This window comes from Megachile rotundata, chromosome 7 (genome assembly GCF_050947335.1).
Source record: "Megachile rotundata isolate GNS110a chromosome 7, iyMegRotu1, whole genome shotgun sequence".
Lineage (NCBI taxonomy): Eukaryota > Metazoa > Arthropoda > Insecta > Hymenoptera > Megachilidae > Megachile > Megachile rotundata.
In genome coordinates, this window is record NC_134989.1 from 6633762 (window position 1) to 6648578 (window position 14817).

At 33.3% G+C, this 14817-nt stretch overlaps 1 protein-coding gene across 1 annotated transcript in view; it reads right to left on the reverse strand.

Moving 5' to 3' along the window:
• Positions 1 to 1257: 1257 nt before the first annotated feature.
• LOC105662388 (cell division cycle protein 20 homolog) overlaps positions 1258 to 14817 on the reverse strand; it is a 201205-nt gene continuing 187645 nt past the window's right edge. The window contains exons 3-9 of the mRNA XM_076533336.1: positions 9438 to 9653; positions 6527 to 6800; positions 5425 to 5580; positions 4900 to 5062; positions 3672 to 3879; positions 2595 to 2913; positions 1258 to 1828 (exon numbers count right to left, since the gene is read on the reverse strand). Of these exons, the coding sequence (XP_076389451.1) occupies positions 1677 to 1828; positions 2595 to 2913; positions 3672 to 3879; positions 4900 to 5062; positions 5425 to 5580; positions 6527 to 6800; positions 9438 to 9653 (1488 nt within the window). The 3' untranslated portion in view covers positions 1258 to 1676. The remainder of the gene's footprint in view (positions 1829 to 2594; positions 2914 to 3671; positions 3880 to 4899; positions 5063 to 5424; positions 5581 to 6526; positions 6801 to 9437; positions 9654 to 14817) is intronic.

Here is a 14817-nt window from a genome sequence, read left to right on the forward strand (position 1 = left end):
ATGACCCATGTTGCACAGCATCGAACATACCCACAAATACTTAGCGACGATCAACCAAAGATTTGATCGGCAATAATTCTCTTTCCAAACAAAAAAAAATAATTAATACACCGTGTAATAAGATTTCAATTACATGTATCCAACTTGTACTCGAGTAGCAGTTTAAAAAAGGAAAAAACTTTGAGGCAAACTCAATAGTTCAGCAACCGTCAGCTATCCTTTCCTTTACTCGTACAATTAGTAGCCGACAAATAATTACGTAATTCACCCACCATAGCTGTAGGTGGCGAAACGTGAAAATTTATTTGATGATAGCTGAGATAGCCGTTAACAGCTCTAGCTGGAGATTGTGGAGTCTTATCTTCTGGACGATCGATAAACCTGCTGTGAAATGAACTCGAGAAAATTTTAACTGCGCACGGTTCGACTATAATTGTCTTTAATCGTTATCAGGATGCGGTAAATAAACATGATTTCACGTTAGAGTTAAATATGTGAAACACGGCTCGGTGAGACAGGCATGCAAATATATTTAGCAAGAATATTTCACATTATTTTTGCAATAATATAGGATAATAAATAGGCAGGTCGGGTAAGATATTTCGTTACGAAAAGAAGATTTTTAATTCGTGTAGAATAGTATGCCGTTGTAGAACGTATCGTTAAATTACTGTGAAGTTATTACAAGTATTGTAAAATCGCATAAACGTCGTTCAATGATATTCGGTCGATTTCGTTGATTCAGTTTTATATTGGACTATGAAAGTAAACGAAGTACGAGTCGGATTAGTGGAGGTTGCGAGGTTAAAATTTTATGAATTGATATTAGGAATTTAGGGATTTAACAATTTGCGAACATCGGAATTTAGGGATTTGAGAAGTTTGGAATTCGGCAATTTGGGGAATTGAAAATTTGGAAAGTGGGAAATTTGGGGATTTGAAGATTTGAAAATAGGAAAATTTGGGTATTTGAAGATTTGAAAATTGGAAAACTTGGGGATTTAAAAATCTGGAAATTGGAAAAATTGGGAACATAAGAATTTGGAATTTGAAAATTTGGGGATTTGGAAATTCGGGGTTTGAAAATATGAGAATTTGGGAATTTGGAATTCGAAAATTTGGGAATTTTGGAACTTGAAAATTTGGTAATTTAAAAATTTGAGAATTCATAAATTATAGAATAGAATAAAACGGATACATGTATACTATACATGGGAACACATAAAACATTGAACTCGAAATTAAAACCACGGAAAATCCTTCCAATTAATAATTCACTTTTTAATTAACAATTTTTGTGACACATAATCCTTTTAATAAGGAACTTTCATGTATAGCAATGCGAATAAACAATTTCTATGATACATAACAGTTGTACTAAGCAATTTTAATGTGTAGCCTTTTTGGTTAGATTAATTTACAAATATTGTTTAAACGAAGTAACGAGAATTTGTGTCTATAATTAATAAATAAAAATACTAAAAAGTACAAAAACGTATAAAATGCATAAATATTCAAAATATTTTAACGTTTGACGTTAAAGTATTTTGCAACATGAATTATCGCTTATGTTACAATAATTAACAGCAATAAAAAACAAAATACAAAAATAAATAATTAACAACGCAAATAATATATAATACAATTTTAGAAATTGTTGTGAACTCGTGATGGCTTTATCGTATATTAAAATATTTAAATTCTTTGAAATTTTTTGTTGTAATCTTTTTAGCTTCCTGAGGTTTAGGTTTCTTCTTCTGTTTCAGATGATATTGGTATTCGTTACCGAAAAAATTGTATATCGTTACCGACTCGTTGGATTGAACAGCTGTGAAAAATACAATTTGTGATTAACTTTTTTTCTTGGTTGTTATTAAATTGTAGACTTTTAGATATATTTTATTAAATATTTGAAAGTGTAACTTCAATTCGCATATTTCATATTAAATTTATATTCATTATAAAATTACGGTTAAATAAATTACTTTTCACTTAATTGCAAAATTACGTGCAGTTAAATTCCATTTACATTAATTTAAAAATGACATGCAGTCAGATTTCATTTAAATACATTTGCTATACATTTCAATTAATTGTAAAATCACATGGGGTTAGGGTTTCAAAGTACATTTAGTTAGATTTCATTTACATTAATTTTCAAGTTACATGCAGTTAGATTCCACTTAAGTTAAATTTCAAATTACATTCAAGTACATTGAAATAAATATATACATTCAAATACATTAAATAATTTAAATAAATTGTATTTACATTCAGGTACATTACACGAAAACTAATTGCTAAATTACAATTCATAATCACATCTAAATCAACTATATTACATATACTTACATTACATTTAAATTAATTATTTAATCACAGTCCATTACATTACATTAAAATTAATCATAGATCTACAGCTAAAATACTGGATCCACTATGCCACCTGATGTCAATCACTTTCTTCCACTCTTATAAAATCCTAGTAGACATCTCACAATTCCAGCGTTGCAGTATGCTCATATCACTTATCACTGTCCCGATAACGACGTTTCACCAATGAAACCAAAGTGAACGAAACGATTGTGACTTACCTATTTGCGTGTGATCGAAATTCCACAGAATAGTGTCTACCCGCGTCTCCTTATCAATTGGTATCACATCTACAATACGATCTAGACTCGCAAACACGGGAATGATGGTATAACGATTCTGTCTTTCCCGATACGACCAATGAACAACCAGCTCTCCACTGTGCTTATTCCAAGCCAAGTTCTCTACGGCACCGTGAAACTTAACGAGACGATAACTCAAGGCATCAACCTTGTTCACGTTCCAGAGCAACAGGGACCCGTCGCCTATGCCGCCTCCTATGCACAAACAGTCGCCATCATGCGGGTGCCAAGCCAACGCCTGCAATATATTTATTGCAAAACTGTTTAATGCATATTTATGCGCTCAAAACGAAAGATTATTGTAAAACTGGCAAATGCAGACACTTGCACATGAAAAGATATTTATAGAGCACAAGAAATTGAAAATATTCGCACTGGCCGCTCGATAATTGCCTGCTGGAGAGGCTTTAGGGTGGATCTTTCTAATGGTGCGTTTAGACTTTAGTCTAAAATCTGTACATTTTACTTTTATAATATTGGGTTATAAGTGGATTCTTGTTAATGGATGAATTAGGAGTGAATTTTTGTTAATGGATGAATTAGGAGTGAATTCTTGTTAATGGATGTCTCGTGAGTGAATTCTTGTTAGTAGATGAATTGTAAATGGATTTTGATTAATGGATGAATTATAAATACATTCTACTGGTACCTGATAACTGCTAGATTAGGTGGTTAATACAGAAGTTAGTTTTGTGTAATTCAATTTGATACATTTAAATTCGATGCGCTACTATTTGACGACTATTCATTCAGTGCATTAGAATTTGGCCCGGTTCACGCGTCAACTAAATATAAACATTAAAAATTTAAGAATAACTGACCCTTTTAGACAGATTATAAAATAATTAACACAATGACAATTGGATTTTAACGTTATGAGTATTTTTTCAAGGGAACAGTAAGCAAATATTCGCCATATTGATTTAAAGGAAGTGTAATTTCACCTGGCGGTAAATTCAAATGCATTGTTTGTGTGACAACATAAACGAAACTTACTTTAACAGGTCGGTAGTAGTAAACGCTCAAAAACAGAGTTAGGCTTGGCCATAAAAAGATATGAACATCCATATCCAACCCGGATGATGCGAGATATCGATAACTATTTGAAAACGCCATTGTGACCAGAGCTTGCGTATGTGCATTTGTTGAGTCAACAAATTTACCATCTTTCGCTAAATAAACCGATATCATTCCTTTGCAACCTCTGTCGAAAAGAATAAAATACATTCATATCAAATTTAAATGAATTTCTGAATGAAACCTTTCAATTTCTAAATGATTAAATTGTCAATTGTTTTCAAATATTCAACATTTACGTGCTTGAATATCCTATCTTTCAAATTTCATATTTTAAAATTTTAAAATTGCAAATTTTTCCATATTCCATATTCCCAGTTTTATATAACTAAATTCTGACATTCCTAACTTTTATGTACGCGAATTCGCAAATTAACCAACCTTCATGTACTCAAATTTTAAACATCTCAAATATCCAAATCTTAAAATTGCAAGGTCTCAAATTTCCTGAGCTTACAACTTGGAAAATCTCAAATTTCTTAACACTAAAATTTTCAAATTTGAAACTTCTCAAGTCCTATAATTTCTAAATTCTCAAATTCCCAAATCTCAATGTTTATATATTCTAAAATTTTCAGATAAAAAACGTATTCACATTCTGAAACTTCCAAATCTCAAAATTTCTAAAATCCCAAGTTGTAAATCCCAAAATTTCTTATTTCTCAAATTTCCAAATCCCCAAATTGTGAAATTTTGAAATTTCTAAATCCCAAAATTGTCAAATTTTCTAGTTTCCAAATTCCTAAATGTTCAATTCCCAAAATTTCTAAACCCCTATGTTTCCAAATCCCAAATTCTCAAATTTCCAAATCCCAAAATTGTCAAATTCTCAAATTTCCAAATCAAAAAATTCTCAAATTCCTAAATGTCTAAATAACATGCACTATTCATTCTACACACTCTGTTAACTTAGTTATTAAAGATCAGTCGCTACTTGTCCTGGATATAATTGAGTAATTGTATATCACGAACAGGATCAAACAGACTTAACGAAATATATAGCGCATTAATAACATTTATCAAGCCTAATCGTGTCAGATCGCAATAAAACGCAGGTAACAAACAGGAATAATAAATAGCAATCGACATCGTTTGTATTTATATATCCTGCTTACGCAACAGTGGCCACGTTCGAATAGATACTCACGTAACAATGTGTTGATCATTTTGCGACCAACACGCACAGCGTGTATAACATGGCGTATTAAACATAGTTACGCTTCTACATTTATGTGCCCATATAATTTTGTGCTTCTCTACGGAGTACATTTTGATTTCCGAAGACAATGTGCACATGACTAATTTGTCCCCTATTAAGAATACAAAATATTCCTGTTAAACATTATTTCATTTTTGATAATTTAGGTTAAACATTTAGCATGTTCAAACTGTTCTGATCTTTCTCAAAGATGGAAAAAAATTATTTTCATTTTTTTTAATGATGATTAAATATTGCTTTAGTTCTTGTGGATAATGATTGAACATTATCTTGATTTCTTCAAATGATAGCTGAGCGCTAGCTTCATTCGTTTACGGGATGATCGACTAATTTATTTATTTTTAATAATGCATAAATATTACTATATATATTCTTAATAATGCTTAAACGTTATTTCGGCTACCAAAAAAAATTACAGCGTAAATAGTATTTAAGACACAGTGTCCTTCGTACCAGCATTACTCCATTTCAATAAGCAAATATTAGCTGCATTAAAATTCTGCAGTGTTTCTACTATTTGAGACCCACTGTTGTCGTAAAACATCACTGAATCTTGAATCTTTGTTGCGATCACGTTCCTTGAACTCCAGTCTATGAGATGACGACATCCTTCAAAAATTCAAAACACATTATTTTAAACATCAAACTCTGCATTCGATTAATTCCAGATTTGTTGAGGTGGAAACATTTTTGAAATCACGAGGCGATTTTAGTTTCCTTTAATGAAACAACCTACTCTTAATTATCGTAAACTTGTAATATGTTCGACTTTGACAGTCATTCAAGGTCACTTACAATTGTTAAATTTTTAAAAAATATTAAACTTACCTCAACTTATCTAGAATTGAATTAATTTCATAGTTGAATTAAATTATATATTAATAATAATGATAATAGTAATTAAATACGATACAACCAAATAAATCTATTCAACTGAGGTTAGCTTTCAAAACAACTCAAGTTGAACTATTTACAATGTACTACAGACGACAATTCATTAATTATATACATTACTCCTACACCCAATAGAAAATCATATTTGAATAACATAACTCACCTTAAATTGAATTAAATTATTTACTCACATTCAACTAAATTATTACAACACTGAAATAAATTATTCGGCCATATTCGAAAAACACAAATTAATTGAACACAGGTTTCCTCAGTTAAATTTAAAAGAATAAACAAATTAATTCAACGCTATCTTAATCTAAGCTGAATTAATTAACCGCTACTCACTTCCATAAAATTTTTTGTTTAAACATAACCACACCAGACCTATTACAATTCAACCTCCAACCAACGCAGAAAAAATTTCTTCATAAAAAAAGTGGTGCAACGAGATTCAAATTACTTCAGTTTCGATCCAATTAGGTTATCCGTTCAAACATAACCTCCGCATAAAATGACGGAGGACACTGACTTTATACGACATTTTTCTGCGAGGAAATCGGTAAGGTGTACCCTATTCTACATAACGACGAAAATAAAAAAAGGTTGATGGTTCGTAAGGGAAGCTCGTAGTTACGGAAGATATTTATGAAATTCTTACGTGGCAACGTCTGGAATCCAGTCATATCCAATATGGACTCCATAGTGCCTATTAAAGGCCTCTTTCGTGGCTTCGATTTCCACATTCCATCTTCGACGCATTTCTCGTCCCACAGGTCTTTAGACTGCTCTGCAAAGTTTCCAGGTGACTTGTTTTCCGAGGATAAGTGGCTACCGCGCAGCACTTGTTTCTGTCTCAATCCTGGTATAACGTTTTCTTCCACCATTAACTGGTGCATAAATTTCTTCCGCCATGTAGTCGACAGAGAGCTTACCTATATCGTTCGTCAATTGTTCAATAATTTCAACGAAATCTCTTTTTAGCGTGTCTCGATGCGATCGGATGAATATTTATAACACAAAAGTAAACTGACAATGGGTAGACAAGTATCATGGTACAAAGTTGATGGTACGATGTAATAGGAGAGTGAACAGAGTTTCGATGAACAATTTTACAGGTGACCGCTCTGAAACAGCGATGAGACTATGTGCCTGTTGAAGGAGCATAGGTGTGTATGGGACGTGCAACCATGTGACGATGGTGATTTAAGGTGATCTCAAATTTTTAAGGTTTCAAGTTTAAGAATGTGAGTGGCTGCAAACTTGGGAGAGTTTGAAGATTTGGAGAACTGGAAATATTTGAAGGTTTGGAGAATTTGGAATATGGAAAGGGGAAATAGGGATTTGGAGTTATGGGAAATTGAGGAGTTGCCGATTTGGAGAATTGGATTTTGAAAAATTTGGAACTTGGGAAATTGGAAATTCATGGAATTGGGAATTTGGGAAATTTGGAATTTGGGGAATTGGGAATTTGGGGAATTGGAAATTTGGGGAATTGGGAATTTGGGGAATTGGGAATTTGGGGAATTGGGAATTTGGGGAATTGGGAATTTGGGGAATTGGGAATTTGGGGAATTGGGAATTTGGGGAATTGGGAATTTGGGGAATTGAGAATTTGGGGAAATGGAAATTTGGGGAAATTGAAATTTGGGGAAATGGAAATTTGGGGGAATGGAAATTTGGGGAATTGGGAATTTGGAGAATTGGAAATCTGGGAAATTGGGAATTTGAGGGATTGAAAATTTGAGGAATTGAGAATTTGGAAATTTGGGGGATTAGGAATATGAAGATTTGGAGAATTAGTAATATTTGCAAATTCGAGGCATTAGGAATATCCGGAAATTTGAAAAAATAGGAATTTCACTATTCAGCGATTTGGACTTTTAAGTAGACTAATTCAAAAATTCAAAAATTTGCTAATATAGTAATTTAAAGGTTCGATAATTTAAAAATTTATAAACTTGTAATATTTGTAAATTGCCAACTAAAAAAAATTACGAATGTCAAAAATGAAAATTGTCTCCTCATAACCTCAAAATATATTTGAACAGCAATATAATGCAAAAGTACACAATCCACAGAGCGTGTCAATGTATACTTGATTTTTTTTTACTACAAAGCGATGGAAAGCCATGTAGCTCGGTTCTAATCATAAATCGCATAGCAGAACAGACTACATTGATGAAGCTATTCATAGCAGGGTATGATCGAAAATAAGGGTAAAATAAACGGCGCCGGTCGGATGTCAAGTGAAGAGGTAGCAGACAGGCTCGCCTACGAGGATGTTCTCGAAAAAGGATAAAAGAGGCGAAGGAAACGCGAACGGGGCCACTATACTATTGCTTGCTATTACTATAGTAATAACGTCGACATTGCTGCCGCGTTATATGCAGGAAATTAAGTTTCTTGAATATCTTCGCTAAGCAATTTCGAGACTCACGATTAATTATGATTTGCCATTCTTTCAAAATTCTCGTTTCTTCGCCAATGAAAATACTGACGTTAATTTCACAGCGTTAATCGAACCGTTCTTACGACATAAATATAATTGAATCTGAGATTGAATAATGTATCTATTTTCTCTTCCTGTATGGTTAGATACGTTTGGTACTTTGTTGCAGTACGTTGGAATCCAGATTTAAAGCAAGACTCCCTTCATCGAAGTTCTTCTATGTGCTTTTAATGTTTATATTTTTACATTTACGATTTTGCAAATATTTTAATTTGTATATACATAAATTCGATGATTTGTCAATTTACAAATATTTAAATTGACTGATTGATAAATGAACATTCAACTTTCACATTTTCAAAATAATCCATAACGTTAAAATTAGCAATCCTTCAATGTCCAAAAATTAAAACTATAAATCTTTAAATTCCTAAATATCACACCACAAAATTTACAAATCTTTAATGAAATAATCTCTACAATTTTCACGGTGTATACCTTTCCACACTTATTCCCACAGTCCTGCCCGGTATGTAGCACCACTGTACTTAAAATTCACCTTAAGCTGTCAACAAGAGAGTGATCGATTCTAAATTCATAAGGCAATTAATTAAGTTCTACTCAATTGGACACGTCAAACCGGTTTATTGTATTTCGATAACGATCTCATGTTTGTCATTACAATTGCCAATCAGAGTGAATCACATAATTAAATTAGTTAATACGTTTAATAACGATGTAGTGGCAAAGCGATCTCTCGGAAATTTGAAAAAATTACCGGCAATATATGAACGTTGTGAAAAACAAAGAGAAGAAGAGAGATGGAGAGAGGCGGAGAGAGGAAGTTCTTCCTTCTCGCTGAAACGGCATCCATATTCCCGAAGTCTAAAAACAGTAATTTCCCCGCGGTAAACCGCTTCCTCGCCGCGATTTCGATCTTATCTTTATGGATTATCGAAGATTACATGCCTTCATCGAAAAACATGAACAAGATAATTCGCTTCCACATACGAATAGCCTTTATGCTAATTCCGAACCCGATGAAAGCGATGTTTCATTGTGGATAAAAGGGTGACTCGATTTTATTCTGTAAGAATTTCGACAAAAAAGGACCACTTACCTGCTCGAGCACGTTCAGCTGATGCTCCTTTGAAGATTTTGTATCTTTCTTCGTGAGTATGTAATGAGCCATTTCTTTGTCGTGATTATATCGATTTGGTATGAATCTGTCCCCGGCATAAATTTGCTTCGGAAATTGAGAATGTGTTCTGATTATTTGCGAAGATACTTTCGAGGAAAATTGATTGTTGCTGACCGGGTTCTTTAGGACATCATTCTGAAAACAGAGAAAGATTCGACGTTTGAAAATAAGAAAAAAATTTTGATGGTAGTTGATATATTTACAGTAAATACTTCTTATATTGCCATTTTGAAATGAATCCATTGCAGTTAAAGGAGGAATATTCTTTAATAATTTGATATATTGAAAAATTTTTTGTTTTCTATTCCTATAGTATTGTCAGATACAAAATAAGGAGAGTGTGAGTCTGGTAAAAGGATTGGTTGATTTAACAATCAACTTGAATTATTATCAGTATGTAAATATTTCATTAACTACGGATATGGATTTAATTCTAACCTAATGGTAATATGGGTCAATTTGTTGCTATGCAACCACTATACTATATGTGTGTTATTTTAAAGTATGTAATATATTACAATATGTCATATGCAATGTATAGCATAATACTATAAATAAAAATTGCTATAAATAAATACTATAGATTGCTATAAATAAAAATACAGACCTGAAAATTTTCAAATGTCCTCATTACTTAAACTTCCAAATTCTAAAATCCTCGAATTCCTAAATTTTTCAAATCCAAAAAAGTTAAAAGTTGTTTTACCTATCGGTTATTACTGATTCACTCGGTATACATATTTTGCATACTTTTAGCGTATGTTATCACATTTTATGCTCATAAATGTCATATATTTCTTACTTGCTTATAATGAATAAACATTCAGAGTCTAGTGACCCAAAAATAGAGGAAAAGTTATAAATGTCCTAATGATCATATTTATGAACTCCACCAGCGTTTCTCAACCGTCCTCAAAAGTGACCCAAATGTTTACAAGATAAAATCTTAATAAACATGCTAAATTAAAGTCTAATGGTTGTCACCAATACTACTCATTGAGAAAAATGAGTAAATGCATCTATATTTAAAAATGTTAAAATACGTATTCACGCATATTATAAAATAAACAATATAAAATAAGGCTATAAGGCTAAATATACACAGAAGAATACAGATCTTAATATTCGTTGAGCATATACACGTGCTCCATAACCGCTAAAAACTGCTTTCTTTTGTTACCAACCTAAATAAACAAGTGTGTGAATCAATCTGAAGAAGTATAATACCCTAACAATTTGAATACTTCAACAGCGAATTACTGCTGATCGACGCACCAACAATCTGTCAAATAAATTGTGAGTTCAGGGGTGAAATACTAGTTACATTAATTAACCTTAAAGAGTACGAGGCTGTTCCCTAAAATAGTTAGATACATTAGTAGTTCCAACACCCAATATAGGTCAAAAAATTTATAAAATTAGTCATTATCCTCAGAGACCTTTGTAGGAGACAGCAGACAACTCTAATACTCCATCAAACCTTGTTAGTTATTTCAGTTATAAATTATACCTCTTAAAAATATCGTCTTTCAAGAGAAAATGTCAGCCTCCAAGGTTAAATCCTAATATTAATATAGACAGCCACCATGAACTGAGAAACCCTGAAGTTGAGTATACATTCTTTAGCCGCACCGATTAATTCAGAATTGTGTTATTATCGGCGTAATCATTGAAATCGCATAAAAGTACGAATATATTGAAGGTGTTGATACAGGAATGGTGCGCATTGGAGCGCGCGAAACGACTCAATATATTCATTCTTATCACCGGAAGAGCCGGATGAATAAGATAAAGTCGTCGAGTTTTGCATCGTTGCTGGGCGTATTTTCCGGTCGTGAGTGCCCCGCGGCGCTAAACACGCGATGGCGTTAAAGTAGCGAAGGAACCTGGCCCCGGTAAAGGCACCGGGCCATTAAATGTTGTACACCGGTAATTTATGGGGTGCGACAGAAGAAACGTAACCACCATCTCCGTACCAAGGTACAGTCAACAGCAAATCTGACCTCTCTAGGGACAATATGGCAACCGAGGGGGAAACAGGATGTCCACTCCGTTCATATTTAGAATATGTAGAAATTTAGTCTATCATATTTTAAAGAATATGGTGGATTTTGAACATTTTGGGATAAGTTCACAATTTCGAAATCTTGGAATTAGGGGATTTTGGGATCTTGGAATTTGGGGATCTTCGAATTAGGGGATTTTGGGATTTGGAAATCTTGGAATTTGGGGATCTTGGAATTAGGGGATCTTGGGATTTGGGAATCTTGAGATTTGGGGATCTTGTAATTTGGGGATCTTGGAATTGGGGATCTTGGAATTTGAGGATCTCGGGATTTGGGGATTTTGGAATCTTGGAATTTGGGGATCTTGGAATTAGGGAATTTTGGAATCTTGTAATTTGGGGATTTGGGGATCTTGGAATTTGGGGATCATGGAATTAGAGGATTTTGGAATTTGGAGATCTTGGAATTTGGGGATCTTGAAATTAGGGGATTTTGGGATTTGGGGATCTTGGGATTTGGGAATCTTGGAATTTGGGGATCTTGTAATTTGGGGATCTTGTAATTTGGGGATCTTGGGATTTGGGAATCTTGGAATTTGGGGATCTTGTAATTTGGAATCTTGGAATTTGGGGATCTTGGAATTAGGGGATTTTGGGATTTGGAGATCTTGGAATTTGGGGATCTTGGAATTAGGGGATTTTGGAATCTTGTAATTTGGGGATTTGGGGATCTTGGAATTTGGGGATCATGGAATTAGAGGATTTTGGAATTTGGAGATCTTGGAATTTGGGGATCTTGAAATTAGGGGATTTTGGGATTTGGGAATCTTGGAATTTGGGGATCTTGGGATTTGGGGATCTTAGGATGTGGCAATTTTGGGATCTTGGGATGTGTCAAATTTTGGATTTAGGGATCTTAGACTTTCAAGCTTATGAATACGATTATCTACGGATTTGGAACTAACATGGAAATTTAGAAACATAGGAATTTGGAAATTTAAGAAATTAAAAATTGACAAGTTTGAGAACATGCGTATTTAGGAGTTTGGGATTGTGGGATCAATGGATATGAGAATCTAGGGATTTGGGAGTTTACATATTTTGGGACGTACGAATGTAACACTTTGGGGAATCGGAGATTTACGTATATGGGAATGTAGGTATTTCACAATCTATGGATTTGACAATCTTGGGATATGGGTTGGGATTTACACATTCTTAGATCTACATATTGGACAGATTACACATGTGGGAATATAGCGGACATGAGAATCCAGGGATTTAAGCCTCCAAAGGTGTTAGAATATACGAATATGATTCCCTAAGGATTTGGATATGTACGGATATGAGAACGTATGAATATTAGACTATGCGAATATTTGGACGTCTATGGATGCTCTGTATCCATACATACAGATGTTCTGTAGCACTTAGAGGATTTAGAAATCCACGTATGTGAGAATCTGGGGATTTGGAGATCTGAGGATATGTTAACATCCTTAAGTAAGTTATGTAAGTGAAGTAAGTACCTAAGTTCGTAATGTATTTATATGAGAATCAAAAGATTTCAGGATTAGGAATTTAAGGATATAGAAGTATATATAGATATAGGTATTAGGAAATCTTGAAATTTGCGGAATTTTGATTCTCTAAAACGTGTCGACGAAGAAATTTATAAATTTGAATAATACACACCAGAAATGTCAACTTCAAACCTGGAAATTTGTCAAATTTCAGTAATTGAATTCTGGAAACTCATAAATTTAAATATTCAATATTTCAAAAACTCAGAGATATGAAAATGAAAAACCTGTTCCCCTAACATAAAAATATGTGTCCATATTATAAAGTGTACATTGCATCCGAGTGTACACATAATGCGAACTCGTCGCGTCTCATAGCATAAGAGGTGTCTCGCTCTCGCTCTGTAACCCCCTCGCGGTTCACGCATTTGCATAAAGCTGGGCCGAGACGATGACCGGGAGGAAAGGGCGCTGGAGATTAAACGCTCGAGATTTCGCCGGCCGTGTTTCTTGCACGCTACTCACCTGGAAAATCCGATGGAATACTGGCTTATCCATTTAAGACGGGACCCTTCGCATAGAAACAAGAATAGGAGCGTTCGCTCGAAGATACTGTGAGACTAGGCCGTGGGAGAAAGTGAACGAGTTACTGTGAGAAGCGATATATTAAGATTTCACGGATTTCAAAATTCACATATGCGAGTTGATGGATTTCGATAGACGAAGATTATAATAATAAAGGAATTTTTGAAATGTTTGTATTTCTGAGATCTTCGGTAATTGTCAAGGATATTTCAGATTTACTGTAACATGGAATTAACTTACTGTAATATGGAAACAAATATTTGCTGTTCGACTTAATTTGGCAATTTAAAAGGAGATTCATAAATAAGGGCTCTAGTACTCTAAATAATAGACATCTATGAAATTGAATGTGTAGCTTTAGATAATGATAAAAATTTGTTGATGTGTGAGGTCCATTAGTGACTGACACATACTTATTTTCTTAATTTTTCAATTTTTCGATTTCTTAATTTTTCAATTCGTCAATGTCTTAATTATTTAGTTTGTCAATTTTTTAACATATCAAAATTTCAATTTTCTAATTCTTCAACTCCTCAATTTTTTAATTTTTTAATTGTTTAGCTTTTCAGTTTCTCAAACTTACAATTTTTCAACATGTCAACCTTTCAATCTTCTCTTTAACCTATTAACTTTTTTATATCAATTAATATATCGAATGCTATTTTTATATGGCAATGTGTCAATTTATTAATTTGTTAATTTTTCAGTTGTACAATATATCAACTTTTCCATTTTTCAACATTTTATCTTCCGAGCCTTCCAATGTTTTAGCATTATAACCATTCAAATTTTCAATTTCTCAGATTTCCATTTATTCATCTCGAACTTGTTACTTAAAAAGTCCTCAATCTGCAGCCTTAAAAGTCCCAAATTTGTCAATTTCTAAATTTCTGTATTTTCAAATCAAAGTACGCTAAAGGTAAATAACGTATGAGAATTATATCAGGACTCGCACTTCTATGGGTATAAGCCTGTGTATTTATTAGTCTCGGTACAGTATGGTGTTCAAGACTTATCGCAAGAAATTCCTATAGATATATTGGGTTCTTCTGCTGCACGAACAGTTAACGCGCCTCTGCCTGGATTTCCGGGACGATGCTTTAACCGAGAAAGCAGAAAGGTGGCATCCTAATTCCGAGTTACGATGCCAATCCTTGGAAGCTATTCTCCTACTCGTAATGGTGAA